A 25,391-nucleotide genomic window follows, 5' to 3' on the forward strand; every position below is an offset into this window, starting at 1 on the left:
CAACATCCTCCTGTGATGCAAATGAACTCTTCTTGTGTATCCGGTTTGATTTACACACTGTATCTTGACCTTCTAACAGTGCACGCAGATCCTTCGGTCTCAGCCAGCTCGTCTGACGGCCATCGCGAGAGCCATCCCCTGCCGCTACGATGCCGCTACGACGACGATATTCACATGCTTCGATGAAACAGAGTGCCAAGTGAACTTCTATTCACGATGAACTACTCTACTGCTGTTGTATTTTGGTCTGTGGTGGACTGGGGGAACCCCGCTGTATGCTGATGGATGGCTCGCGGACGCCTGATTTGAAATCTGTCTCTCAACACGTCCCTACAGCAGCAAATACATTGTCAAATAGATGAATTCGGAAGCTACATTCATACACTACAAGCTACAAGTCAAACGAGGATCACTTCTGGACACTACCCGCCGCTACGTCTCGAAAAGCTCGCCATCCCCCGAAACAATAGCGGGCTAAGTTTGATTTTCCGTCGGTTTTGTTCGCGCGCGTCGGCTACTTACCCCGATTTGGCAATTCTGCATCAACAAAATTCATTTCCAGGCCGATCTAAAATGACTCACGCGACTGGTCCCCGCGGCTCAGACTGGAATATAAAAGGGGCGCTTTCCCCCTCTCCCTCGGTCTCTTTTCTCCTTCCTTCATCATCCTCCAAGAGCTCCAAGAACTCCAAGAGCCTCAGAAAGAGCTGGACTTTCTTGAACACAATGGAATCGAACAAGAACATGATCTTCCTGTTAGTATCTCTGATCTTTTTCTCTTATATGATTCATACTGATGACTATCAGTTGTCTATTATACATCTCATACTCCGTCACGAGCAACAACACTTGAGCATCCTCATGCCACGCGATGCTTGAATATGCATCTTCCTCCATCAACGTCCTTTTGGATCCATGACATCAATCTACTCTGGATCCCTTGTGTCGATCTACCTTGATCCACTTCTACCTTGGACCAGCATCGATCTACCTTGATCCACCTCTACTTGGACCAGCATCGATCTACCTTGATCCACCTTTACCTCGGATTGGTATCAATCTACCTTGATCCACCTCTACCTCGGATCAGCAATCTCTCGATCCTCGCGTGCTAGCGGAAGTCTCTTGCTAAGGTGAGTACCTATAGCAGTGATTATTCGTCGTACCTGCATCTTACTAACGTATGCTGCTAGCCGTGACAAATTCATATCTCACAAAAAAATATAAAAAAAAGAAATGTCACCTCAATGTGGTGTTCTTCTGTTCTGTGATCTGTTTATATTCTGTCAGCAACATACAACAAGGCGACCAGCTCAGCTTACTGGGGAAGGAGAGAATAACAACGGTCAGCAATCCGCTCGATTTCGGCATGGCGACCAGCTCAGCTTGCTGGGGAAGGAAGGTGACAGTACCCGACACGGCGACCCGCTCAGCTTGCTGGGGAAGGATGATACGGGGGATCAATGGCGGAGGGAAGGGGATGAGACGGAGAGAAGGGGATGGGACGGAGAGAAGGGGATGGATTGTTATGAGTTGTATACTGACGATGTCTATTATCCCGTCAGGAGGAGGGAAGGGGGTGGGATTGTTTATGAGCTGACCACTGACGATGTCTACTATTCCGTCTGGTGGTTTTGCGGTGATATATAGCGATGAAGATTATTCTGTTGTATATGGTGATGGTGTTTGTATAATAATGTATCATATTAAAATCACTTTTATGACTGTAGTAAAGATGATTTAGTAATTATATTTAAGACTAGTGAGATCAAGCCGGGGTCTTGACCTGAGCCACCTTGTTCTCCCGCAAGCTTTCCATCAACGCAAACCCAATAGAGACCGCCTTTGCGGCGTCCTTGAGATCAAAATGCGGTTTGACGTCGTCCAAGATCCAGTCCCTGAACCCCTCGAGCTCGAGTCTAAAAGCCGGAGCAAAGACCTCCATGTGGCTCTTTGGACCAATCATCCTGGTTCCGTTCTCGTCCGAGATATCGAGCTGCAAGAGGCGAGGCTGGCCGTTAAGCAGCAGCCGGCCCTTTGTGCCGATGATTTCAGTGCGGGAGTGGTGGCCGTGTCTGTTATCTCTAGATCCGTAGAGCGAGAAGACTGTTTTGCGGTCCTCGAACGAGACGAGGCCCATGCCGTCGTCGACGTCGCCGAACTGATCGAATTGGGGAAAGACGACGGCCGTGCCTGTCGCGTACGCGGTCGCGGGTTTCGCGTCGCGGCCGAGGAGGTAGAGACAGATATCAATGTCGTGGATATTGCAGTCGACAAAGATGCCGCCAGAGTGCTTGATGTAGTTTATTAGAAACTCGTCGTTTTGGTAGAGATCGGTAGTGCGGGAATGGATGCTGATGATGTCGCCGATCTCGCCGTTTGCGATGCGCGCGCGGGCGTCGACGAAGAGCGCGCCGTAGCGGCGGGGGAAGGCGCATGCGACTTTGAGGTGCGGGTAGGTGAGCGAGGTGGAGTAGACTTCCCATGCGTCCGCGGGGGTTCCGCATAGTGGTTTTTCGCAGAGAACGTGTTTCCCCGCGGCGAGAGCTTTAAGCACCTGCTCCTTATGGAACGCAGTCGGCGTGACGAGCAAGACTGCGTCGACGGAGTCAAGCGCGAGGAAGGTGTCAAAGTCGGCGGTGACGAGCGCGGAGGGCGCGGTGAGTACGGATGTCGCCCAGGCGATTTCGGAGGGGACGACGGTGCAGACTGCGGTTACTTGGACGCGGGGCATGGTGAGTAGGTTTTCGATGTGGATGCGGCCCATGCGGCCTGCGCCGACGACGCCGATGCGGAGGGTGGTTGGGTTTGAGAGGGTCATTGTGTTGAGAAGATGATAGCAGAGCAGAGTAGAGCAGAGCAGAAGAAGAGGAAGACAGAGGTATTTATATACAGCAGATAAACAGCAGAATCAGCGGGATGATAACCCAAACAAGAACCAGAGACAGATGAAGGTGGTTTGTTAGTTTTAGCAGCGCAGAGAAGATCGCGAGCGAGAAGGGCGACGAAGGCAAGAGCCCGCGGCTCGGCTTTGTCTGTCGGCTCAGGTTTGCTCTTGTTTTGTTGTTATTGCTATTGTTGCTGATTATGATTATGATAACCAATTCTTTATAATAAAACAAACAAGCCTAAAGAATACACAAAGTAATTACAACAACGACAACAACGACAACAACCGAAAAATACAAAACAAAACCCAATCCGTCCGTCCGTTGATCCCCCATAGCTTTTCGGTACCCAGAACCACCCACCCAGCCAGCCTTGCACCTTCTTTTTGCCTCTGCTTGATAACAACTGAACAGTGGATTTGTAATAAATTGTACAATGATTGAAACGAGAAACCAAAGACAGTAAAAGCAATCTTTTATGTATACCGACCTCCGCACCTCTTCCACACCCACTCATCTCTCCTCCATCTTACACCTCTAAACCTCCTCCTCCAGCAAAAGTCTAGCGTTCTCCTCCGAGCACACGTAGATGACATCGCACTGGTCGTTAAACCCATTAAACCCCGTCGCGGCCGAGAGCGTGTACGCGCCAAAATTGTCGAAATACACCCAATCGCCGACCTCGAGCGCGTACGGCAGCGTGCACTCGTTCGTGATGCAGTCGATACCGTCGCAGGTCGGGCCCCACACCGAGGCCGTGATCGGCCCGCTCTGGTTCTCGGCAAGACCGTACATGAAGCGGCCTCGGTGCGTGAGCACACGCACGGCCGGGTGCTGGTGGTCGAAGAGGATGCAGTTCATGTTGCCGTACACGCCGTCGTTGAGGTAGAGCATCACGTTCTCGAGCTGGGGCACGTCGCGGCGCGCGATTACATGCGACGCGAGCGTGAAGGCCGTGGCGGCGTAGTATCTGCCTGGCTCGGCGATCACGCGTACGCTGGGCGGGAAATAGGCGTCGACGACAGGGCCCAGCAACGCGGCGATCTCTTCAAAGTTGTCGTCGCAGAAGCCACCGCCGACGTCGAGCGTGGTCAGCGTGAGACCGAGCTTGGCGGCGACTTCGAAGACCTTGCTGGCGTTGTGCACGGCCTCGGCGAAGGGCTTGCCGCCCGCGGCGCCGGAGCCGACGTGGAAGGACACGCCGACGACGTTGAGGTCCAGGCTCTGCGCGAGCTTGAGCAGCGACTCGGTCGACTGCAGGTGCGCGCCGTACTTCATCGAGAACTGGCACAGCGAGTCCGTGTCGTCGGTGACGATGCGCAGCAGCAGTTCAGCCTCGGGGAAGTACCGCTTGATCTTCTGTAGCTCCTCGGCGTTATCAAAGGTCATTTTGCGTACATCTCTCTGGCACGCGTAGCGTACGAACGAGGCGGCTTTGCACGGGTGGGCGTAGACAATACGCGAAGGGGATACACCGAGGCTGAGTACGAGATCCATCTCCTTCTTGGACGCGCAGTCAAAGCCGGTCCCCAGGCGCGCAAGCAGCTTCAGCAGCTTGAGATCAGGATTGCACTTGACGGCTGTAGAGTAGTTAGTAAAGAGACGATCTGCATGTAAATCCAGACTAAACAAACACACCATAAAACGGCTCCACCCGAGGCAGGTTCTGCTTCCAGCGCACGTGCTGGCGATAGACCTCGCCGATATCAGCGACAAAGAACGAGTCCTCGCCGCCGGCATCGCAAGAGTCGGTGTCGACCCGGCCCACGCGGTTGCGGAAGGCGCGAGAGATCAGGGCGTGCGCGTGCGCGGCGGGGGTCGGAGCAGGAGCATGGGCGGCGGCCTTGAGATGCGCGACAAGGGCGTGCGAGACGGCGAGCTCGTGCGCGGCGAGGGGTGTGCTCAAGGACGGGGCACAGAGAGCATTTGGCGCGACTTCGGTCATCAAGAGGGACTTCAAGCGGCAGGAGACGGCGATCTGCGGGGCGGCAGAGTGAATAGAGTAAAAGAAGAGAAGGAGAATGAGACTAGGAGTATCAGAGGAGGAGTATTTGAGGAAGAAGAGAGGAAGGGGATAAGAAGATAAGAAAATATCGACGATGGTTGGGAGCAGAGGCCGAGTAGAACGCGGTGGACGAAAGAAGAAAGTACCCTGACTGCGCCACGTACATCTGTGGCGGTGCAGATGACGTAGCGCTACTCCAGGCGTCGGTACTTCACCACCGGCCCATCGCCCTCTTCTCCTTCTTCCTCGTCTTCCTCCGCGTCGTCAAACCGGCCGTTGCTGCTCTCCTGCAGTCCGTTCTCGGGCAGGACTAACCGCTCCTCGCCCGCGACCGCAATGTCCGCAAACTCATCCACGTTCTCGGCCGTGATCCACTGGTGTCCGCTGCCGAAGATATCTGCCGTAGAACCCAATACCCTCACTGCCTCTCCATCGTCTTCGCCGTCGCCGTCGCCGTCGCCGTCTTCAGAAGGATCTGAGTCGGGATTCATAGCAGAGCACTCCGAAAGCGCCGTGAACAACGCGCTCAAATCGTCCTCTGCGCTCGCGCCCTCGACGGCAGCGACCACGACTTCCAAGACATTGTCAATCTGCTCGTCGTCGCCGCCGGTGCTCTCATCTGTGGGATCAGCAGAAGATGGCGTTGTGAAGGGAATTGTCTCGAGTTGGAGGTAGAGGCCGCGCGACGGGCTGCTCTGGATCGCATGCATCGTCATCGCGCTGTATGGGATCGCGAAACCTCTAGACCGCGTAGGGTAATGAAAGATCAAGTTTCTATAGCAGTTCTGTCAGTAGCAGTTCACTAGCAACCAAATCTCATTAACATTGTCAGATCCCGCACCTCGACGAAACATAGACATCAAACCGCGCACTCTCCCCCTCCCCCTCCCCCCCCTCGTCTTCATCACCACCACCCACCGCCCCAAACCCGGCAATCACAGCATTCGCAGGCGAGAACGTAGCAATACGCAAAGGAGAATAGTAATACAGCACTGCCGCGCCGTCCTCGTCCTCCGCCGCCGCTGCTTCTTCGCCGCCGCCGTTCTGTTCTGGCGCTGCTGCTGCTGCTGCTGCTGCTGCGGAGGGTACAGAGGATACTGCTCCTTCGGGGGCTGGTACGCGCGAGCTTGAAAAGACAGGTAGCTCGGTGATGATTGTGATTGCCATTCTGCTTCTATTTCTGCTCTTCTTTTCTGGACTAACAGAGTAACAAGCAGCGACCGCAAACCACGAGAAAAAAGCAGGAAGAGCTCATAGGGTTAGGCAGACCTAGTTTGGCATACACAAACAAAGCCGAGCATGTCTTTGGTATTCCGTCTTCTGGGTGGTGTGCTTCAAGCATAGCAGGTTCGAGGTGGTTGTTTGAGGTGATTGATGATGTTGTAAAGTGTTTGGAGGTGCAGGAAGAGTGCTGGAGGGTGTGTGTGGGTGCAGAGGAGACGATGTTCGAGGCAGACGAGCTGCTGCTGCAAATCAAGCCGCACGGAGGCATCAACCTGCTCGACACCACAGTCTTCCTCCGCATCTGATACCATCAGATATAAAGACAATAGCAATTGACAATTGATCATCAGGCTAATCACAATGGATTTGACAAAGGCAAAGATCACTGACGTGAAGGATTTGGTGAGTTTCTATGACTGTGTATCTGTGTCTGTCTGCTCTGTGCTGACGAGGTTTAGAAATCCGAGGATGCGAGATGGGTTAAAGTGAGCCATCCCCTTCATCCATAACAGAAACAAGCAAAAGACACGTTGCTAAATCCTATTTCTTGTATTGATAGATTCAAAAAGTGTACTACCAAGACCCCAACGGGAAAGGTATCCCTCCTCTCTTCACCCCAGCACACTTCGTCCGGTACTGACCCTCATCTATAGCTCGCGACTGGGAATTCTGCTCCAGACAGACGCGCGTCGAAGGAAGTGATGTTGATGGTACTTGTTTTTCATTTGTTTGTTTGCCGGTTTTTGTCTGGTGGGTGATGATGCTAATTTATAAATAAAGGAGTCGGAATCCTCGCGATCTTTGAAAAGGATACTGGTCCCGAAATCCTTCTGCAGCGCCAATTCCGTCCCCCCGTGAACGGCGTACCGTGCCCGATCCCCTTCTTCCAAGCCGATTTATCATTAACAATCTGGACAGGTCGTGATTGAATTCCCCGCCGGGCTGCTGGATAAAGGCGAGACGCCCGAGCAATGCGCCGAGCGCGAATTGTTGGAGGAAACAGGCTACATCGGCACCGCGTTCCATAGTAGCCCCATTCTTTTCTGCGATCCCGGTATGTCTCCTTCTTTTCATCTTTTTTGATTCATACGACGTTGTCTTTTAGTGGGAGAATGTGACGGTGGCTGACGATGACGCGCAGGATTCTGCAACACGAATCTGAAACTGGTGCAGGTCTCAATCGACCTCTCCGACGAACGCAACAAGAACCCGAAACAACAGCTCGAAGACGGAGAGTTCATCGAGAACTTCACTGGTCAGTCACTCTTTTCCTTCTTTTTCTTCTTTCTTCTTTCATAAAGGGCTTCGTGCATGCTAAACATCTTCTCTAGTCCCGCTCAAGGAATTCCCCGAACGACTCGAGGCGCTGGCGAAGGAGGGATATATCCTCGACGCGCGCTTGATGAATATCGCAGAGGGCATCCTCGTTGCCCGCAAGTATGCCTTGTAATCTCTCTCGCTCTCTCTCTCTCTGTATAGTGGTGAGATCTGATGTCAAGGTTGCGGATTTATTGTATTGATATTCAGGAAAAGATACAAACACATGTACTCATGCAAGACAAGATAAGAAAATTCGTAGCATAAATTTATACTAAACTACTCAATTACAGCAATATCAAAAAGACACGACGACACGACGACAACAATAGAAGATCCCACGCTCGTACAAGACCACTTCTAAAACAGACTAGAAACTGCATTGACTCGAAAACAAATTAAATATCCTGTATCCAGATGCGAACGAACTCCGTTTGAGTAGATATATAAGGTAGAAAGCATACGACACCACGCGCTACGCTTTGCTTCTAGCGGTGGTGTTGCTGCAGAGAGGGAAAGAGAGAGAGAGAGGGGGAAAGAGATCATCTCAAGACGTTGTCGAAGCGTTCGCCTGCGACGGCGCCGCCTGCCATTGAAGAGCGCACGTTACGCTTGAATCCGTCGCGGTTGCGCTGGAGGTCCAAGGCCGCGTCTGGGGAGTGTTAGTCAGAAGAGAAGAGAGAGGGGGGGAGAGGTGGGGGGTACCTTTGTTTAAGGGATCTGAGGCGTTGGGTTCGAGGAAGAGATACTGTAATCCAACGAGGACGGCGTTACTGTGCAGTGTTAGTTTCTGTGAACTGGATTATCAGAGAGAAAAAGGAACTTACAGGTTCAAAACAGGCTTCCAATCCTCACGCAGGATATTAAGGCACACATTCCCCTCCAAATCAATATTCGGATGATAAATCTACCCCATCCACCACCGTCAGCTCAGCTCCCACTCTCTTATCCCTCCTCTCAACAACAACAACCTCAACAGCTACAGCAGCAGACATACCTTCTGAGTACACTTCACCTTTGGCGGCTCGTGCGGGAAATTGTTATTAATCTTGAACGTGAAATTGAACCGGCCGCCCTGGTACATTCCCTCGTCGGGCTCGATCGAGACCAGGAAATTCAGCAGGTCGTCCGGGTTCGGAAACTGTGTCTTGATCGTCGAGGGGAGCGATAGCTCAGTTAAATCTATATCAAACTCGTCGTCAGCCTGTCTGTCTACTTGTCAAATCGCAGCACAGAGAGATACCCTTCTGAACCCGAATCTGCGCGGCAGTCACTTTCTTCTTCACCACGCCGTCGCCGTTCGCGGCAGCTTCTTTCTGCTCCTGCTGCTGCTGCTGCTTCATGCTCCAGATTTTCAACTACACGCACTCCTCGTTAGCTCTTGCTTCTCTCCCCTCCCCTCCACTCGCCGTGTAGACGATAGTAGCATAACCATCCCGATCGTCCACCGGTATGTGAGTCGCTCCTGCTCTTTCCAGCTTGATAGAAACAAGGTGTGCTACAAACCATTTCGTCGAATTGTCCCGCTGTATCGCTATTAAATGAGCTACAAGTGGAGTCTGCGTAGGGTGGGCGTCGTGGCGACTCTGTATCGTGGAGAACATGTCATCGCGTGCCAGGCTCACCTAACAGAACTAAACCCTCAGCCATGTGCGCAATAGAAGCACATCTACAAGGATCACTACTCTCGCCTGAGTCTACAGTCAACAGAAGAACACCTTCAATACTCGTCAAGGCAAGACGCAATTGATGAGAGAGAACAATACAAATTGGTGTGGAAAACTATTGTTTACAAAATTTGCACTTCAGGCAAACTATTCAAAAAAAAAAAAAAAAAAAAAAAGAAAAAAAGTACATAAAAAACATAAGACTTAGGAGAGGAGAAGGAAAGGTTTACTCGCGAGCAGCCTCGGAGACCATGTCGACGCCGTCAACCGGGCCGCAGACGGTCTCGACCATGATTCCGGTGACGAGGTAGGGGTCGATGTTGGAAGCCGGGCGACGGTCCTCAAAGTATCCGTAGCCGTCCTTGGAGACGGAGCGGGGGATACGGATGGAGCAGCCACGGTTGGCGACACCGTACGAGAACTGCGAGATCGAGGCAGTCTCGTGCTTGCCGGTCAGACGCTTGTCGTTGTCCTCACCGTAGACACCGATGTGCTCGAGGTGGCGCTTGGAGAGCTTCTCGATGGCGGCCTCGATGTCGGCCATACCACCCTTGGTGCGCATGGCCTTGGTGGAGACGTTGGTGTGGCAACCGGCGCCGTTCCAGTCTCCCTGAAGGGGCTTGGGGTGGAAGGAAACCTTGACACCAAAGTCCTCAGCAACACGCTCGAGAACGTATCGGGCCATCCAGAGCTCGTCGCCCATGCTGATTCCGAGGTTGGGTCCGACCTGGAACTCCCACTGCGAGGGCATGACCTCGGCGTTGATGCCGGAGACGTTGATGCCGGCGTAGAGGCAGGCCTTGTAGTGGGCCTCGATGACGTCGCGGGCGTAGACCTTGCCGGTGCCGACACCGCAGTAGTAGGGGCCCTGGGGGCCGGGGAAACCTCCCTTGGGCCATCCGTAGACGTCTCCGTACTGGTCGAAGAGGGTGTACTCCTGCTCGATACCGAACCATATCTCCTCGTCCTTGTGGGCCTCGAACAGCTTGGAGGCAGCGGCGCGGTGGTTCTTCTTGTTGGGGGTGCCGTCGCTGTTGTAGGTCTCGGCGAGGACGAGGATGTTGTCGCCCCGTCTGAAGGGGTCGGCGTACATGGCGACGGGTCTCAGGTAGATGTCCGAGTCGTGGCCGGGGGCCTGCTCGGTCGAGGAACCGTCAAAGTTCCACTCGGGGAGCTCGTCGATGGAGGTGGGCTTCTTGTCGAGGGTCTGGAGAAGTGGTATTAGTATTAGAGATGAAAGCAATTGTTAGCCCGCTGCATGCAGATCCTCCATCTTGGCTGGGGTCCAAAATTAATTCCGTGGGGCTTCGAGCGAGTCGGAAATGGGTCTGAGTCACAGCCAGAAATAGGTCGTTGAGGTGTCAATGGAGGATGAGGGTCAGGGTTGTGAACCAGAGAACAGGTCACCGCACCGCGCGGCGCTCTCGGTCGGCCGGCCGACGGCTTTCAAAGTAAAAGACGAGATTAGTCGACCGAGGAAGAGCCCGAGCTCAGGATTCGGCCAACCACGGCGAGACAAAAGCGAGCAATGCAGTTCCAGTAATCTAGTAGTAAGATACTGGGAATGGCACTGGTCAATTACTACACTCTCTTGAGCTAAGAGCAGCGCAGAAAGAGTAGGAGCAACGGAGAGAACAATGATAGGAGAAGGAATCCACATGCAGCGAGATAGAATGAGAGATAAAATGAGATAAACGTACCCGGCCCTTGGTGCGGAGACCATTGGTGCCATCAATCCAGACGTACTCGGCAATGACCTTGCCATTCTGGGGAAGGTCGGAGTACTTGGCCAACTGGAGGAGAGGAGTTAGTTGTTGTAGAGAGAGAGAGATAGATAGAGGGCGTTGCCGGCGAAGAGAGGCGACGACGTCGACATCTCAGCGTCCACTCAGAGCAAGAACAAAGACGTCGGAACCAACGCCAATTCCAGGCACCGATTCGCTGCAGATGGAACTAAAGCCGTCGGCGAAAAGAAGCGGCGTTGCAGGGTTCGGTTGGCTGGCTTGAGACCGTACGCAAGACAGGCAGCGGACAGTCACGCACATGTCTTGTGAACAAGGCGAAACCGGGCCAATTGCGCTCTGAGCGGGCGCCGGAGCACAACTTGCAAAGAAGAAGCGGCAGAGAAAACAACGGAGACACGTACGATAGGGGCCTGGGAGAGAACGGTGGAGGACATTGCGGTGAGAGTTGGTGAAGAGCGAAGAGGGAGCGGTGGAGGACAGGAAAAAAGGCGGGTTGGTGGAAGACGGGCAGGAAAGCGGTTAAGTATGCGGGCGCGACAAAGTTGGCAGAGACACAGCGCTAGGCCGGATCGGGATTAGGTTGTTACCAAGGGCTAGGGCGGGTTGTTGGTGGACCCATAGCAGAGGACTCAGGCGCTGACCCGGCTCAACCAGCTCTGGAGAGTCTACGAGGGGTAGAGAGAAGTGAGTGAGAGTGAGAGTGAGATGGTAGAGAAGAGGAGGAATTATAGAAGATGAAGATGTTGGCTGCTGTGGACAGTAGAGACAGAGGGCAGGAGGGATTACAATAAGCCGGTGCTGATTGGCGGGGAGAACCGGAGACGGACAGCAGAGAGTCGGAGGAAGAGGAAAGGCTCCGACAGCCTGCGCTTAGAGATCAGGCCGGGTCTCGCCAGACCCCAGAGTCGAGCAGAGAAGAGAAAGAGATGCTCTGCTATCGCAGCTGAGGGCTCAAGTGCCTCGAAACCGGCCTTTGGCAGTCTCGAAGCGGCCGGCGGGAGTTCTGTGAGGAAGTAGTGGAGGAGTCACGTGAAGATGCTTTGTCTTTGTCTTCCTTGTCTTCCTTGTCTTCCTTGTCTATCGCGAGATGTCTGCCTCCTCGCTCAGCACCACCAGCAACATTGTAGACATATCTCTATCATATCAGTCATTCATCTCTTAATACACACTCTCTACAACAGCTAATAGAACAAGACAGAATGCCCCCCCGCCCGTTGTTTCGCCTAGCTTTCGGACCCGCGTAACCCTCAAGCCACCAAACTCATTCCCTTCCTCTCGACGTCGACGTCCAGCGACCGCGGTCTTCTTCCTCGTTCTCTTTCTTTCTCTCTGCCGTGCGTTGCTTGTTGTTCGTCTGATGCGGGCGAGAATAACAAACCATACTCGGTCATTCATCTTCGTGGTATCTCGTCGCTATCTACTGCTAAACTCGGCAGCCAAGCACGGTGCTGCATTGACTATCCGCGGCTGCTGATTGGCTGTGTCGCTGTTATCGGTGCCTGGCCGCGACTCACTCATTGCTGTTTACTTGCCTCAGTTGGCCATTGCGACCGAGAGCTTACCCAGCCGCTTATCGACTCTGCTCTAGTAAATGATGACGATATAAATGGGACAATGAATAATAACTAAATAAAATATGCAGAAGAAGATGGAAAAAAGAGTGAAAAATCATGAAAAAACATGAAAAAAGATCGTTAAAATATTTTCGTTGCTCGTTCACTCACTTTCTCTCCGCTGCTCATCACCTCCCGAACACCTTCCTCATCACCTCCTTCTTCACATCCACCCACCTGACCTCTCTGTCTTGTCTTGTCTTGTCTCTTTTCATTCTTTATTCACAGCAATTCAATTACAGCACACGAAGATCTGCACGTCAGTTGACCCGATCTTCCTCTTTCCTCCTCATTCTCATCTCCTTCCCTCCTCAATCCTCTTTGCGCCGCAATATTCACTCTCCTCTTATCTCCCGCCTGTCCATCTGATCTGCTGCTCCTGCTCTTCTGGTCCTAGTCTCAATTATACTCGTAGTCTCGACGCACTATGCATCTCCTGCGTCTGCTTCCCCACTCAACACAATACCCTCACCTGCCATCATGCGGGGTTGGCGGGGCTCCAGGTTTTCATTTCATCTTACTCCATCTCTCCTGTCATTAGTATCTATATCATAATGCAGAATTAGAATTATATACACATCGCAATTAAGATCTAGAATATATACACTCTGAATACGACGATAATATATACACATCGCAATTAAGATCTAGGATATATACACTTCACTTCAACAACTTCTTAAACGCCTCCTTCCCGGCATTGAACTTCCTCTTAAACTTCTTCCCCTTCGACGACGACGACGACGGCAAATTCACCGCCCCCGCTACAACCGGCGCCCTCCCATCCCCACCACCCACACGACTCGGCGTCGCCGGCGGTCGTCCCCCGTGCGCCTTCTGCTGCCGCCGCGCAAACCAATCATCCCTATCGCCGTCGTTATAGCTTGCGTTCCGACTGCTGTTGTTGCTGTTGCGATCAGAGCTATGGTTGCTTGTCGCGTAGCTTGGTCGATAGCTATCGCGCGGCGACGAGAATGATGGCGGCGGAGGGGGGCGGCTGAATCGGTTGTGGCTTCTGTCGCTGTTGTTGTTGTTGTTGTTGTTGTTGTTGTAATTTGATCCGCCGTTGTAGTTCGATCCACCACTGCTGGGTCGGTAACTATCCCGCACACTCCCTCCCCCTCCGCGGTTTCTACTGCTGTTGCTGTTGTTATTGCTGCTGCTGCTGCGCTTGCTATCCACAACCTCAGCCAACTCCCCGGTAAGCTTATACCCCGTCGGCAACTCCCGCATCGAAAACACAGAGCCCTCGCCAAACGCCTGCATCGGCGGCCGCTGCTCCGGGCAATCGTCTCCGTAATGTCCTTTCGCGGCACAGTTGTAGCAGAATATCGATGCTACCGGTTTTGCTGTGCTCGTGGGCGCGTACTTGTAGTGTCGCCATATACTTGGACAGGTCTATAATATGTCAGTCAAGTTCTTTCAATGTAAACTGTTCAATGTAGAATACTCACCTCCGGAACATGAAGGTCGGATCGACACCGATTACAGTAAATCTGTCGTCGAGGCTCCTTACACTGCGCAGACAAGTGCCCCAACTTATTACAATTCGAGCACCGCCTCGTCTTTGGACAATTCCTCGTCAAATGATCGCCCATCTCTCCGCACGTCTGGCAGACAACAACCTCGCACCCGGCTGCCATATGCCCCGGCTGATGGCAGTTCAGACACACAACCTCCATCCGCCCCGCCATATCGTCCATGAACCCAAAGTACCGCCCTTCGCCGCGCTGGTCAACCAGCTCCGCCGCGCTCGACTCGACCGCTTTCTTCCTCGCTTCCTCGTCCGCGGCGGCTGCCGCTGCGGCAGCTAGCTCGCGCTTGCGCTTTTTAGAAGCGGGCTTCACGAGCAGGTCGGCGCGCTCGACGGGTTTGCTCGCATCCGCCTCGTCTTCGCTCTCAGACTCCTCTTTCTCTTCCTCGACTTCCTCGTCGCTGAACGGGTTGTCTATCACCGTGATTGCGCCGTCCACAACGCCGAGCTTGAGATACCGCGGCGGGCGGGTTGATCCTTTCGGTAACTGGTCTCCGGGAGCAGACACAACTTCATCATCCTCTGCGTCTGTGATTTGCCCCTCCTCCTCCTCATCATCATCCGGGATCTCGATCGGCGACGATTTATCGTCAATCTCTATAACCTCATTATCAGTACCACCGTACTTTACAATCTCAACCGGCGAGCTCTCCCTCGACCCATCCGAAGACCCAGCCGGCGTCTGCGACTGCGACTGCGACTGTTCGCTCATCTCGACATCGTCATCCCCATCGCCATCACCCTGCCCTGTCTTCGCCGCCTTCTGCAGCGCCTTGCGCTGTCGTCGCAGTAAACGCTGCCGCTGCTTCTTTTCCTTTTTATCTTTTCGGCGCTGTGCTTTCGCCGCCGCCACGCGCTCGGCTTTCGCTTCTTTCGACGACGTCGCAGCGTACCTGCTATCTTGCTCCTCTTCTGCCGCTGCTGCTGATGTGGGGTCTATCCGCTGGCGCTTCCGCTGCGGTTCGCCGGCGTCAGAGTCAGTAGTAGACGCGGCTTCGCGGCGGATGATTTTGCGAAAGAGGTTGCTGGCGGTCGAGGACGAGGACTGCGCTGCGGTCGTCAAAGGCGCGGAGGGGGTTAGTGGTGAAGACGGCGCATCGCTGAGGGATATGAAGGAGTCGTCGGGTATGCTGGGTGTACCGGGAGTACTTGGCGGCGAGCTAAGGAAAATGTGAGTGAGCTTCGCGATGCGATGGGATGCGATCGATGCGTGGTAATTCACGGAGGAGAAACAGGAGAAACAGCAGCGACCTCAGAACAATAAATAAATTAAAACGTACTTTTCAACTTCGCCTATCATCGCTGATAAGTAGGAGAGATGTGGATGCGAGGAGGGTGAGATGCGAGGAGAGTGAAATTTTATGCGTTGATATTTTTCAAGCGTTGCAAAAGAGTCGTTGAGTTGATGTTGAAACCCAATTTTTGTCGCTGGGAGGAAGTTTACCTGATTCACTGATTACTTTTGTTTTATGAAGAGAGATTTTGCTGGTTTCTTTTCTTGTTTGTTTTGTTTATTTTGTTCTATAATATTACTGGTTTTAGGATTTAGAAAAAAGACATTAGCAAAGGCGATGTAGTGGCAATCAAATCATTGATATTCAATATTCATCCACGTCTCTCAGATATTGAGAATGACTCTGCGGCTTGTCTATTGCCAAACTACTCCCTCGCTGGCTTCACCTTGCCGACAGCCCAACTGATACACCTGATAGATGTGCACGGCAAAAGATGATGGACGACAAAGCTGACGAAGCTCCACATGATCTAAACGACTCTACGCGAAAATTCCGGTGATGAGGAACTAAATATGACTGCTACGCGTGTTAACGCGTCTATCGACAGCGATATTATCGACTCCGACTACGGCTCCGACGATTCCTACACCGAGTCTGACTCCGACTCCGACGACGACCTTAACGACCTTATTTGTATGACCATCATCGCGTTGATCGAAGAGCAGCGACAGGAGCAAGAACGCTATGATCAGGAGTTGGACGAAGACCTGACGGTCATGTCAGCTGTAATAGCGGTGCTGAGAGAATACATAGCCACTAATGGGCGGTTTGATCGGTCGGTGAGGAGCTCAGAGCTACGAGGGGCTGCGTATGTTGAAGATGTTCTGGATGCAGAACGCGACGACTTTCACGAGATCACGCGGATGGAAAAGGACGCGTTTTCTGATCTGGTTGGGAGGCTTGAACGGGAAGGTCTGAGATCGACGAAGAATATGGATAATGCCGAGATGCTCTTGATCTTCTTGTCTGTTTTTGGTTCCGGGTGGTCAGTGGGAATGGTAGCTGAGCGATATCGACGACGCGTGGGCACAGTACATGATGTGGTTCATGCCGTTCTACTAGCAATGGCAGAGATCCCAAAGACTGAAATCACTCTTCCATCCCTCACCCCCAGCGACCGATACCCGAACCTCTCCTCTGATCTCCGCACACATCCACCCCACCGCACCCTCGCGCTCTGCCCTCTCTGCTCTTCCCCTTCCAGCAGCGGTGCCGACAGCCTAGCGAGCTAACCGCGCGAAGCCGAGCTCACGTGACTATTTGAGGGGTTGGCGAGCCCGGAATAATTTTGCGGACCGCGACGGCTGCGATTGCGAGCTTTTGAGCAGCCTGTGCGGAGGGAGAGATAGTAGAAGATGTAATTGACGTAGAAACAAGCAATTGACGAAGATATATGTACAATAACATTTATAACAGACACTCGGGCAGTCTGGCTGCTTGCGGGCTATTTTCCGCAAGATGGAAAAATTAAGTCAACCTGATTTGAGCCGGGTTTACGCTTTTGCTCCTCCGCCGCCTCTTCTCTTTCTATATCTTCCTCGCCTTCCCATCCCCTCCGTCCCCAGCTTCCTGCCACTCACTCCCGCCTTCTCTCTCTCCGCAAGACGCAGCAGAGCAACAACGAAGCCAGCAGCCATGTCGTCCCAGATGGAAAAGTCAACTATCCTCTCCACGCCCCTGCACGGCCTCTACATCCCATACGCACTCATCATCGTCGGCACGCTCATCGTCAAGCGCGAATGGATCGGCTACGGCGTCATCTTCGCGACCACCCTCGCGGCTCTTAAGATCTGGCGCGGAAGTATGTCTTTCTGTTGTTGTTCGTCAATTGCGTTGTTGCGCGTGTTTGTAGAATGGATAAGGCTGACTTTTTCTCTCTCTTTCTTTCTTCTCTAGGATCGCGCAAGGTGCTCAACCCAACCATCTTCCAGGAGTTTGAGCTCAAGGAGAAGACCATCATCTCCCACAATGTCGCCATGTACGTCTACTTGTTGCATTAGTACCCGCGCTCTGCACGCAGTCTTCTCTTCTTACAATCTAACTCTCCCAGGTACCGATTCGCGCTCCCCAGCCCAAACGACACCCTCGGCCTCCCCATCGGCCAGCACGTCAGCATCGCCGCCTCCATCGACGGCAAGGAAGTTGTCCGCTCCTACACCCCTGCCTCCTCCGACGATGACCGCGGCTTCTTTGATCTTCTCATCAAGGTACGTCTTTTCTTCTCTTATCTACCTCGCTCTTCTTGCTGCACAACTAACACCCGCAGTCCTACCCTACCGGCAACATCTCCAAGTACGTCGCCGGCCTGCAGATCGGCCAGACGATCCGCGTGCGCGGCCCGAAAGGCGCAATGGTTTACACCCCTGGTCTCGTGCGCTCGTTCGGCATGATCGCCGGCGGCACCGGCATCACGCCCATGCTGCAAATCATCCGCGCCGTGCTCAAGAACCCGGACGACAAGACCGACATCAGCCTGATCTTTGCCAACGTCAACGAGGAAGACATTCTGTTGAAAGACGACCTCGACGAGCTCGCGGCGAACCACTCGAATTTCAGAGTCCACTACGTGCTCAATAATCCAAAGGAAGGATGGACCGGCGGCGTCGGCTTCGTTACGCCTGAGATGATCAAGGCTTGGTGCCCGGCTCCGGCTCCTGATATCAAGATCCTCCTCTGCGGTATGTCTCTATATTCTCTATCTTATGTTTGCTGCTTTCTAACTTTGTGTAGGTCCCCCTCCCATGGTCAGCGTCATGAAGAAGGCAACCGCTGAGCTCGGCTACGAAAAGGCTAGACCCGTTTCCAAGCTCGAGGACATGGTTTTCTCATTCTAAGCTCATCATACTCTCTTTCTTACTCTGCCTGGCGGGCGTAGATGGAAATACAGTTGAAAATGTAATGATAAAGTCAATTTAATATTGGGAGAATGCTTTATTTTTGAAAAAAAAATGACAACCTCGTCATCATTAAAGATAAAACAACAACATTTCATATATACAAAAAAAAAAAGATCAACAGGCAAAAGAAAAGGGGGAGGAGAGGAAAAACAGAATTATAATAGCAAAGAGAAATAATAATAATAATAGATAAAATCAATAAATAAAAAAAAAAGCCTTTTCCAGATCATATATTACAAAAGAAAATTCACTTTTTGGTCAATCAAGGTGAAGCCTTACTCATGAGTGCAGGCAGGAGGATGATTAGATCAAAAAAGAAAAGATCGGTTTCTCTTCTCTCTTTTTCCTTCCTTTTAACCATCGTTACGAGAAATAAAAGTGACGAGCTTACTCCTTCTTCTCGCCCTCGGCAGGGCCGTCGGTCGACGAAGTCGAGCTGCCGCTGTTAGCCTCCTGCTCGGCCTTCTTCTTGTAAACCATCTCGAAGAGCTTGAGCGAGTTCTGCTGAACCTCGTCGCCCTTGTTCTTCAAGGTCTCGGACGCGATCTCCTCGCCGGCCTGGGCCTTGCCAACAAGCTCGCGGAGCTCGCTGATCAGACCACGCAGCTTCTCGGCCTCGGCCTTGTCGATCTGGTCGGCAAAGTCCTGCAGCGCAGACTCGGTGTCGTTGCAGATGCTGTCGGCGCGGTTGGCGGCCTCGATCGCCTCGCGGCGCTCCTTGTCCTGCTCGCGGAACTGCTCGGCGTCGTTCACCATCTTCTCGATCTCGGAGTCAGACAGACCGGACGAGCCGGCGACGGTGATCGAGGCATCCTTGCTGGTGGCCTTGTCGCGCGCGTGCACGTTGATGATTCCGTCGGCGTCGATGTCGAACGAGACCTCGATCTGGGGAACACCCTTGGGCGCGGGGGGAATACCCGACAAAGTGAAGTTGCCAATCAACTTGTTGTCGCGCACGAGCTCACGCTCTCCCTGGAACACACGGATCTCGACCGAGGTCTGGCCAGAGGCAGCGGTCGAAAACACCTGCGACTTCTTGGTGGGGATGGTGGTGTTGCGGTTGATCAGACGGGTGAACACACCGCCGAGGGTCTCGATTCCGAGCGAGAGCGGGGTGACGTCGAGAAGGAGAACGTCCATGACCTCTCCGGAAAGGACACCACCCTGGATGGCAGCACCCATGGCGACGGCCTCGTCGGGGTTGACCGACTTGACGGGGTCCTTGTTGAAGATGCTCTTGACGGTCTCGCTGACCTTGGGCATACGGGTCATACCACCGACAAGGATGACCTCGTCGATCTGCGAAGCAGTCAGACCGGCGTCCTTAAGGGCCTTCTTGACGGGCTCGACAGTGCGCTTGATCAAAGGCTCAACAGTGGTCTCGAGCTGCGCACGGGTGAGCTTGGTGTTGATGTGCTTGGGGCCGGAAGCATCGGCAGTGATGAAAGGAAGGTTGATATCGGTCGAGACAGTCGACGAGAGCTCGATCTTGGCCTTCTCGGCAGCCTCACGGATACGCTGGATAGCCATTCTGTCGTCCTGGAGATCGATTCCAGAGTCCTTCTTGAACTGCTCAACGATCTGGCGGACGAGGGTGATGTCGAAATCCTCTCCTCCGAGGTGGGTGTCACCGTTGGTCGACTTGACCTCGAAGACACCGCCCTGGATCTCAAGGATGGAGATATCGAAGGTACCACCACCGAGATCGAAGACGGCGACAACACGATCGCTCTCCTTCTCGAGACCGTAGGCAAGGGCGGCAGCGGTAGGCTCGTTAACGACACGGAGGACGTTCAAGCCACCAATCTGACCAGCGTCCTATTAAAAGAGTCAGCATTGTCTTCTTCCACGAAAATTGAAAAAAGTGAAAAGTCATACCTTAGTAGCCTGACGCTGAGCATCGTTGAAGTAGGCAGGAACGGTAACGACGGCGTTCTTGACGGGCTTGCCGAGGTAGCTCTCGGCAGTCTCCTTCATCTTGTTGAGGACGAAACCTCCGATCTGGGAAGGAGAGTATCTCTCGCCACGAGCCTCGACCCAAGCGTCACCGTTGGTGTGCTTGACGATCTTGTAGGGGACCTGCTTGATATCCTTCTGGACCTCGTTGTCCTCGAATCGGCGACCGATGAGACGCTTGGTGGCGAAGAGAGTGTTTTCGGGGTTGACGACGGCCTGGCGCTTGGCGGGGACACCGACGAGTCGCTCACCGTCGGCGGTGAAGGCAACGACGGAGGGGGTCTATGATGTGTTAAGAGATGAGTGGAGGCAAATCAGAGAAGAAGATAATGCTTACCGTTCGGGCACCCTCGCTGTTCTCCAAAACCTTAGCGATTTTACCTGTAGAGAAGAGAGTGTTAGGAGGTGTTTCTGCAAGAGAAATAGAGAATCCGGAGTGAGAATCAAAACGTACCCTCCATCAGGGCAACGGCCGAGTCTATGAAATGAGTTAGCCACCGCGCACACTACAACAAAACAAGAAGAATATAGCAAGAACGTACTGGTAGTTCCCAAATCGATACCGATGACGGTACCCTGGACCTTGCCGTTCGAGTTGAAGCGGGCGCCAAAGGTGGAGGCCTGGATAGGCAATCTCCGGGCGGCGGCCTGGTGAAAGAGAGGTTAGCAGGAGCGCAAGACCAGATTCCGACGAGAAACAAAGCAACATACCGAGCGGACAGAAGTCCGAGCTAATCTAGAAGCCAACATTGTGCGATATGTGAGTGTTTTAGCAGCACAAGCAGAGAGAGGAAGAGGAAGTGGATTTATGCTGAAGCAGCAGAAGAAGAAGAGTCCGGGAAGAAAAAATTGCGCTCAATAAATTCAGGCCGGGGCCGGGGCCCAGCGAAGAAGTTACCCGGCCGTGGAATGCAATGGAAAGCGACGTCACCGATGTGCACGTGACTATCCGCAGCGCACTGTGGCGGATGCGGCGGCACCGGTCGGAAGCGTGGCGGCCTCGGGCTTCGAGTTGGTTCGGGGCGAGAGAAGAAGAGAAGATGGTGATGATGTCTGTAGAGAGGGAGTAGAAGTAGAAGAAGAAGAGTGAAGAGAAGGGAAGAGAGGGGAGGTGCAGAGAGCGCTGATATTCACTGTTCACCACTCTTCACGACTGTTCCTATTCACTGTAATTACTCCTAACAGTCTATTGTTTATTGTTAACTATTCTCTGCAGCTATACTGTCAGCCCTCCTCTAGTCTTCTGTAAGCATCTGAGCTCTGGCTCTGAGCTCTGGCTCTCAGCGACGCATCATCGCATCGCATCGACTTCTTTGGGCAGACCAACCACGTCTCCACCATCACCTCCACCACGCTCCCACAATCACCTCCTCACCTCCCATCCCCACAGCTGCTCACAGCACCGTCAGCAGCGCGTACCCTCAGACGAGCACTGCACTGCACACCGCTCGACGGTCTGTCTGCTGCTTCTTGTTGTTTGACGAGTATTGGTCATTGTCTGTTCATCAGCACTCCTCGCTCATAGCAACTGCTTCTCTGTATCTCATATCGATATCCAACTACAGCCTATCTATACCTACCTCATCAACTACTATCCTCACCAACTATCTCCTCCTCAACATCACCATGTCTGAGCCCTCAGTGCACAGTCCCGCGCAAGACAGATCCCGCGCACCGGTCCTACCCCGAACCCTCGTCCCTCCATGCTTCTTCAACGTCCCCTCCACCATCAACGACTGGCGCTACGAGTGCCGCCGAATGGCGCAGCTCATAATCCCAAACCTCTTCCTCGGCCCAATGTCTGTGATCCGCGACGAATCCTTCATCACCGAAAACAACATCAAGCTCGCTCTCAGCATATCCAGTCCGCAGACGTGGCAGATCCTGCACAAACGATACGCTGGCTTACCACAGTACCAGGCCCTACCGGTCTCTGGCACCGCAGATCTAGTCAAGACCTTCCCGCAGGCGAAACAATTGATCGATAACACTATATCCGAAGGAGGCTCGGTCTTGGTCTACTGCGAGACTGGCAACGAGATGAGTGCTGCCGTGGTCGTCGCATATATAATGGAAACTAATCGGTATGCTTGTCGTTTGTCCCTCACATGCACTAGCTAATCGCTGACGCCGTCTTCCTGCAGATGGGATCTAATCCGTTCTATCCAATATGTTCAGTCGCAAAGGTTCTGTGTCGCTTTAGACGATTACGTAAAGTACCAGGTATGTCCTGCTCCTCTAAAATAACTCAACATCATTGAATTATTGCTGACCTTACTCAATATTCTAGCTTCGAGTATGTGACTTCCCAGCATGATATATCAAAATTCACCTCCTAACCGCAACTCTCTGCAGACATACGAATCCCTATGCGTGGCTCGACAAGAAGTCAAAGAAACTCCAGCTTTCAGCCATAATCGACCTGCCGTCAGACGTACGATCGACGACCTATACGAAGACGACGACTCGTGAGCTTTCTCTCCTTCAGTTTTTCTATCTCTGAAGTACTTCCTCACTGACTCTTTCTCAGCACATTTACTCGCGAAGGCTTGGCTCCGTTCAATGACGCCAATTCTACAGATCACGAAATGACAAACTAGCATCCAGCTCTGGTATCCTTCATTTCTCTTGTTGCATTTATGTATGATACAGTCTCATCTCATTTTCGTTCTTGCTCGTGCGGTCTATCCAGAGCTTTCACATCACAATTCGGAGTGGCGTTTTCTTCTTTTATAGCATAATTACATATTTATTCTAAATACATCCTACAGCCCCGCCAATTTAAACGGCCGAGCAATAAACGACTCCATCATCCTCTTTGTAAACTCCTCCAAATCTCCCTGGCTAGAAACCTGCTCCTCAATCAAAGCCATCGCCTTCTTCTTCAGCCCATCATCAAGATCATCCAGCTGCGGCGCGTCCTTCGCGTTCAGCAGCTGTCCCTGCGGCACCGGGTATTTCAGCGCATCAGAAGTCACCAGATCGCGATACTCCTTTGCAATCTCCGCAATCACCGCGTCTTTGCTCTCCAGCTCGGCCTTTGACACAAGTCTCTTGCGGTCGATCAGCAGGGGGCGAGGCAGCCCGCGCTGGAGAACTTGAGATCGTCTGGCCAGCGCGCGCTCTTCCTCGATAGCTCGAATGGCTTTAATCTTTCGCTCTCGCTCGCCCGCATCCTCTTCCAACTCTGCCTCTTCCAGTTGTACCGCGAGAGAAACCTCTTCTTCTTCTTCCGCTTCCTCCGGCGCCACGATTTCAAAATCATTCTTTGGCTTTGGCAAATTACTAAACCCTTTCTTTAGCAGATCAGCAATGCCTCCACTTCCGCTCCCAGACCCAAAAATATCGTCTTCAGCTTCATCCTCATCAACCTCTTCCAACACCGGCGCCTTCGTCCCTATCCTCACAATCTCATCCACCTCTGCTTCCGACACCTGCGGCGCAGGCAGCGAAAGTCTCCGCCTCTTTGAAATCTGCTCTTCTTCCTGCAACTTTTGTAACCGCTCCGCGCGCATCACCGCCTGCTTATCCGCCGCGTCGGCGTCCTTGCCCTCCTCCTTTTGCCGCTTATGGCTCGCGTTCGGATCTTCGGTGTCGCGTCTTCGGGTGCCGAATTTCTTGGTTCGCGCGTCGAATATCGCTTTGTCTTGGTAGTTGGTGTTGATCTCTTCGGTGGTGTCGTAGAACCCTGGCGCGGGCTGGTGCTCGAATGGGATATCAGCGTTGTAGTCCATCGCATTGCGGTTTTTCTTTTTCAGTTTCACGCTGTACGCGTCGTTAGCACCAACCAATCAAGCAAAACGGTAGTGAAGAAACCACTCACTTTATTCCCGCCTGTTTGAGCTCGCGCCGTTTCTGGAGAACAGCAAGACGACGACTTTCCTCAAGAAGACGCTCTCTGTCTTTCCGCTTGGCTTTCTTGCCCTGCGTATTCGCAAGACGAGCGCGCGCTTCTGAAAGCATCTCTTTTTCATCTTCGTCCATGTCAATCGCATCAGGACGTGCGGGTCTAGAAACATAGCATGTTAGTATTTGTCAAATCATACCGCTCTACAGTTATGGTCTTACTTCGTCTCCGGATCAGGATCGATCTCTCCTGGTCTCAACTTTCTGATCTGATCAGCAGCATGAGCTTCCCCTCCCGGTCCCATCAGCCCAAGCTCACCACTCTCCAACGCTTCCGCATCGTCCAGCAACTTCTGGTACCGCTCGAGGCACTGCGTGGCCGTGCGGCCAACAATCGGTGCGATCGTTCGCCATTGCGTGGGCATAAGCTTAGCGAGATGCAGCAGTTTTTCGTCCTCCTCGCGCGACCACTCTAGCTTCTTGATCGACGGATCAAGCCATTCGTTCCAGCGGGCTTTGACTTGCTTTGCACTCTTGCGGTTGAAGAGAGAGGATACTCGAGACCATTGATTGAGACCGTACTTTGCGATCCTAGATGTTAACAAGAAAGTCAGTATTCTGTCAGGATGTACAACTGTGATGACTGAAGTGTCTGAGTGGTCTTACGCAGCTCGAAGGATCTCGTCTATGTTAAACAGGTCAGTATATACGCCGTAAACCAAATCATCAAGACTACGAGCTTACCTTCAACGTTAGTCCACACGCCTCCCTTGATATACGGAGCCATGCTGTATTACACCTTCCGGTTTTCTGCACTGCTCTAGCAATAATCCAGACAGCTGAGTACTATAATCCACACTCCCTGTCTCTTTCTCTCAGACTGATGACTGCGAACGCGGTGATGAATGCAGTTTATTCAGCTTTCATTTGTGTTTACTGAAGCTGTTGAAGTCAAAATCTTGCCGTTCAGAATGTAAGCTGAGGCGTTGGTACCAATATCCCACCACAGCCATATGATATTCACAAAGAAATCTCTATATACTCTATAGGATGCAGATGTAGTGGAGTTTTAATATGACTTTGACTGCGTGTTTAGTTTGCATTATGGCATGGGTGTGAAGAGTGAGTTTGCGGGAGGATCAGTGCCGCTGCATGGTAGTTGTCGACACAGCTCCTACTTTGCAGGATTATCAGCATCACTACTATTTACCATCTGACGTAGATAGCCCGCTATGATTATAATTTCATCAGTGGGTTCCGCTGCCTTTGGAATTATGCGGCTCGACACAGTCCAAACAGCACGGAGCGCTTGTGCAAAAATTGCTGATTGTAATATATTTTCATGATTCCATACCCCAAACTCCCAAAGGTACATATCCGGTACTCACTTGATCCTAATTTCTG

At 52.6% G+C, this 25,391-nt stretch overlaps 12 protein-coding genes across 12 annotated transcripts; 5 read left to right on the forward strand and 7 right to left on the reverse strand.

Annotated features, from left to right (window-relative positions):
* The first annotated feature begins 1,031 nt into the window (after window positions 1-1,031).
* On the forward strand, window positions 1,032-1,684 carry BZA70DRAFT_127018 (uncharacterized protein). The gene has a single exon (XM_064909543.1). The coding sequence runs from the start codon at window positions 1,184-1,186 to the stop codon at window positions 1,598-1,600; it is 417 nt and encodes a 138-aa protein (XP_064769249.1). The 5' UTR covers window positions 1,032-1,183; the 3' UTR covers window positions 1,601-1,684.
* On the reverse strand, window positions 1,660-3,123 carry BZA70DRAFT_127252 (oxidoreductase-like protein). The gene is made up of 2 exons (XM_064909545.1): window positions 1,787-3,123; window positions 1,660-1,724 (listed from the first exon to the last, which is right to left on the reverse strand). The coding sequence occupies exons 1-2, from the start codon at window positions 2,819-2,821 to the stop codon at window positions 1,719-1,721; spliced, it is 1,041 nt and encodes a 346-aa protein (XP_064769250.1). The 5' UTR covers window positions 2,822-3,123; the 3' UTR covers window positions 1,660-1,718.
* Window positions 3,124-4,958, reverse strand: BZA70DRAFT_127016 (pyridoxal-dependent decarboxylase). Its single transcript, XM_064909542.1, has 2 exons — window positions 4,527-4,958; window positions 3,124-4,468 (listed from the first exon to the last, which is right to left on the reverse strand). The coding sequence occupies exons 1-2, from the start codon at window positions 4,831-4,833 to the stop codon at window positions 3,426-3,428; spliced, it is 1,350 nt and encodes a 449-aa protein (XP_064769251.1). The 5' UTR covers window positions 4,834-4,958; the 3' UTR covers window positions 3,124-3,425.
* Window positions 4,959-6,112: 1,154 nt separating this feature from the next.
* Window positions 6,113-7,715, forward strand: BZA70DRAFT_276049 (NUDIX hydrolase domain-like protein). Its single transcript, XM_064912243.1, has 8 exons — window positions 6,113-6,519; window positions 6,576-6,602; window positions 6,677-6,713; window positions 6,771-6,827; window positions 6,898-6,980; window positions 7,036-7,171; window positions 7,259-7,372; window positions 7,449-7,715. Exons 1-8 carry the CDS (start codon window positions 6,478-6,480, stop codon window positions 7,565-7,567), a joined length of 615 nt encoding a protein of 204 aa, XP_064769252.1. The 5' UTR covers window positions 6,113-6,477; the 3' UTR covers window positions 7,568-7,715.
* On the reverse strand, window positions 7,716-9,254 carry BZA70DRAFT_294511 (NEDD8-conjugating enzyme UBC12). Its single transcript, XM_064914448.1, has 6 exons — window positions 8,941-9,254; window positions 8,678-8,792; window positions 8,432-8,616; window positions 8,262-8,341; window positions 8,140-8,207; window positions 7,716-8,086 (listed from the first exon to the last, which is right to left on the reverse strand). The coding sequence occupies exons 1-6, from the start codon at window positions 8,941-8,943 to the stop codon at window positions 7,977-7,979; spliced, it is 561 nt and encodes a 186-aa protein (XP_064769253.1). The 5' UTR covers window positions 8,944-9,254; the 3' UTR covers window positions 7,716-7,976.
* Window positions 9,255-11,342, reverse strand: BZA70DRAFT_276070 (uncharacterized protein). Its single transcript, XM_064912244.1, has 3 exons — window positions 11,248-11,342; window positions 10,802-10,894; window positions 9,255-10,308 (listed from the first exon to the last, which is right to left on the reverse strand). The coding sequence occupies exons 1-3, from the start codon at window positions 11,278-11,280 to the stop codon at window positions 9,328-9,330; spliced, it is 1,107 nt and encodes a 368-aa protein (XP_064769254.1). The 5' UTR covers window positions 11,281-11,342; the 3' UTR covers window positions 9,255-9,327.
* Window positions 11,343-13,122: 1,780 nt separating this feature from the next.
* BZA70DRAFT_288604 (uncharacterized protein) lies at window positions 13,123-15,293 on the reverse strand (the record flags this gene model as incomplete). Its single annotated transcript, XM_064914049.1, has 3 exons — window positions 13,123-13,857; window positions 13,914-15,153; window positions 15,274-15,293. 3 exons carry the CDS (start codon window positions 15,291-15,293, stop codon window positions 13,123-13,125), a joined length of 1,995 nt encoding a protein of 664 aa, XP_064769255.1.
* Window positions 15,294-15,465: 172 nt separating this feature from the next.
* BZA70DRAFT_276079 (uncharacterized protein) lies at window positions 15,466-16,677 on the forward strand. The gene has a single exon (XM_064912245.1). The coding sequence runs from the start codon at window positions 15,801-15,803 to the stop codon at window positions 16,518-16,520; it is 720 nt and encodes a 239-aa protein (XP_064769256.1). The 5' UTR covers window positions 15,466-15,800; the 3' UTR covers window positions 16,521-16,677.
* A 246-nt stretch (window positions 16,678-16,923) lies between these two features.
* On the forward strand, window positions 16,924-18,122 carry BZA70DRAFT_288606 (uncharacterized protein; the record flags this gene model as incomplete). Its single annotated transcript, XM_064914050.1, has 5 exons — window positions 16,924-17,089; window positions 17,185-17,266; window positions 17,339-17,495; window positions 17,555-17,966; window positions 18,019-18,122. The coding sequence occupies 5 exons, from the start codon at window positions 16,924-16,926 to the stop codon at window positions 18,120-18,122; spliced, it is 921 nt and encodes a 306-aa protein (XP_064769257.1).
* A 450-nt stretch (window positions 18,123-18,572) lies between these two features.
* On the reverse strand, window positions 18,573-20,891 carry BZA70DRAFT_298945 (heat shock protein 70 family; the record flags this gene model as incomplete). The annotated part of the gene is made up of 6 exons (XM_064914638.1): window positions 18,573-20,003; window positions 20,064-20,423; window positions 20,479-20,522; window positions 20,596-20,619; window positions 20,684-20,762; window positions 20,853-20,891. 6 exons carry the CDS (start codon window positions 20,889-20,891, stop codon window positions 18,573-18,575), a joined length of 1,977 nt encoding a protein of 658 aa, XP_064769258.1.
* An 876-nt stretch (window positions 20,892-21,767) lies between these two features.
* BZA70DRAFT_288608 (protein-tyrosine phosphatase-like protein) lies at window positions 21,768-22,613 on the forward strand (the record flags this gene model as incomplete). The annotated part of the gene is made up of 4 exons (XM_064914051.1): window positions 21,768-22,225; window positions 22,286-22,364; window positions 22,432-22,437; window positions 22,497-22,613. The coding sequence occupies 4 exons, from the start codon at window positions 21,768-21,770 to the stop codon at window positions 22,611-22,613; spliced, it is 660 nt and encodes a 219-aa protein (XP_064769259.1).
* Window positions 22,614-22,906: 293 nt separating this feature from the next.
* BZA70DRAFT_266552 (pre-mRNA splicing factor component-domain-containing protein) lies at window positions 22,907-24,774 on the reverse strand (the record flags this gene model as incomplete). The annotated part of the gene is made up of 5 exons (XM_064911035.1): window positions 22,907-23,906; window positions 23,965-24,150; window positions 24,210-24,578; window positions 24,654-24,672; window positions 24,732-24,774. The coding sequence occupies 5 exons, from the start codon at window positions 24,772-24,774 to the stop codon at window positions 22,907-22,909; spliced, it is 1,617 nt and encodes a 538-aa protein (XP_064769260.1).
* Window positions 24,775-25,391: the final 617 nt, after the last annotated feature.

This window comes from Myxozyma melibiosi (assembly GCF_037950935.1).
Source record: "Myxozyma melibiosi strain Phaff 52-87 chromosome Unknown BZA70scaffold_3, whole genome shotgun sequence".
NCBI lineage: Eukaryota > Fungi > Ascomycota > Lipomycetes > Lipomycetales > Lipomycetaceae > Myxozyma > Myxozyma melibiosi.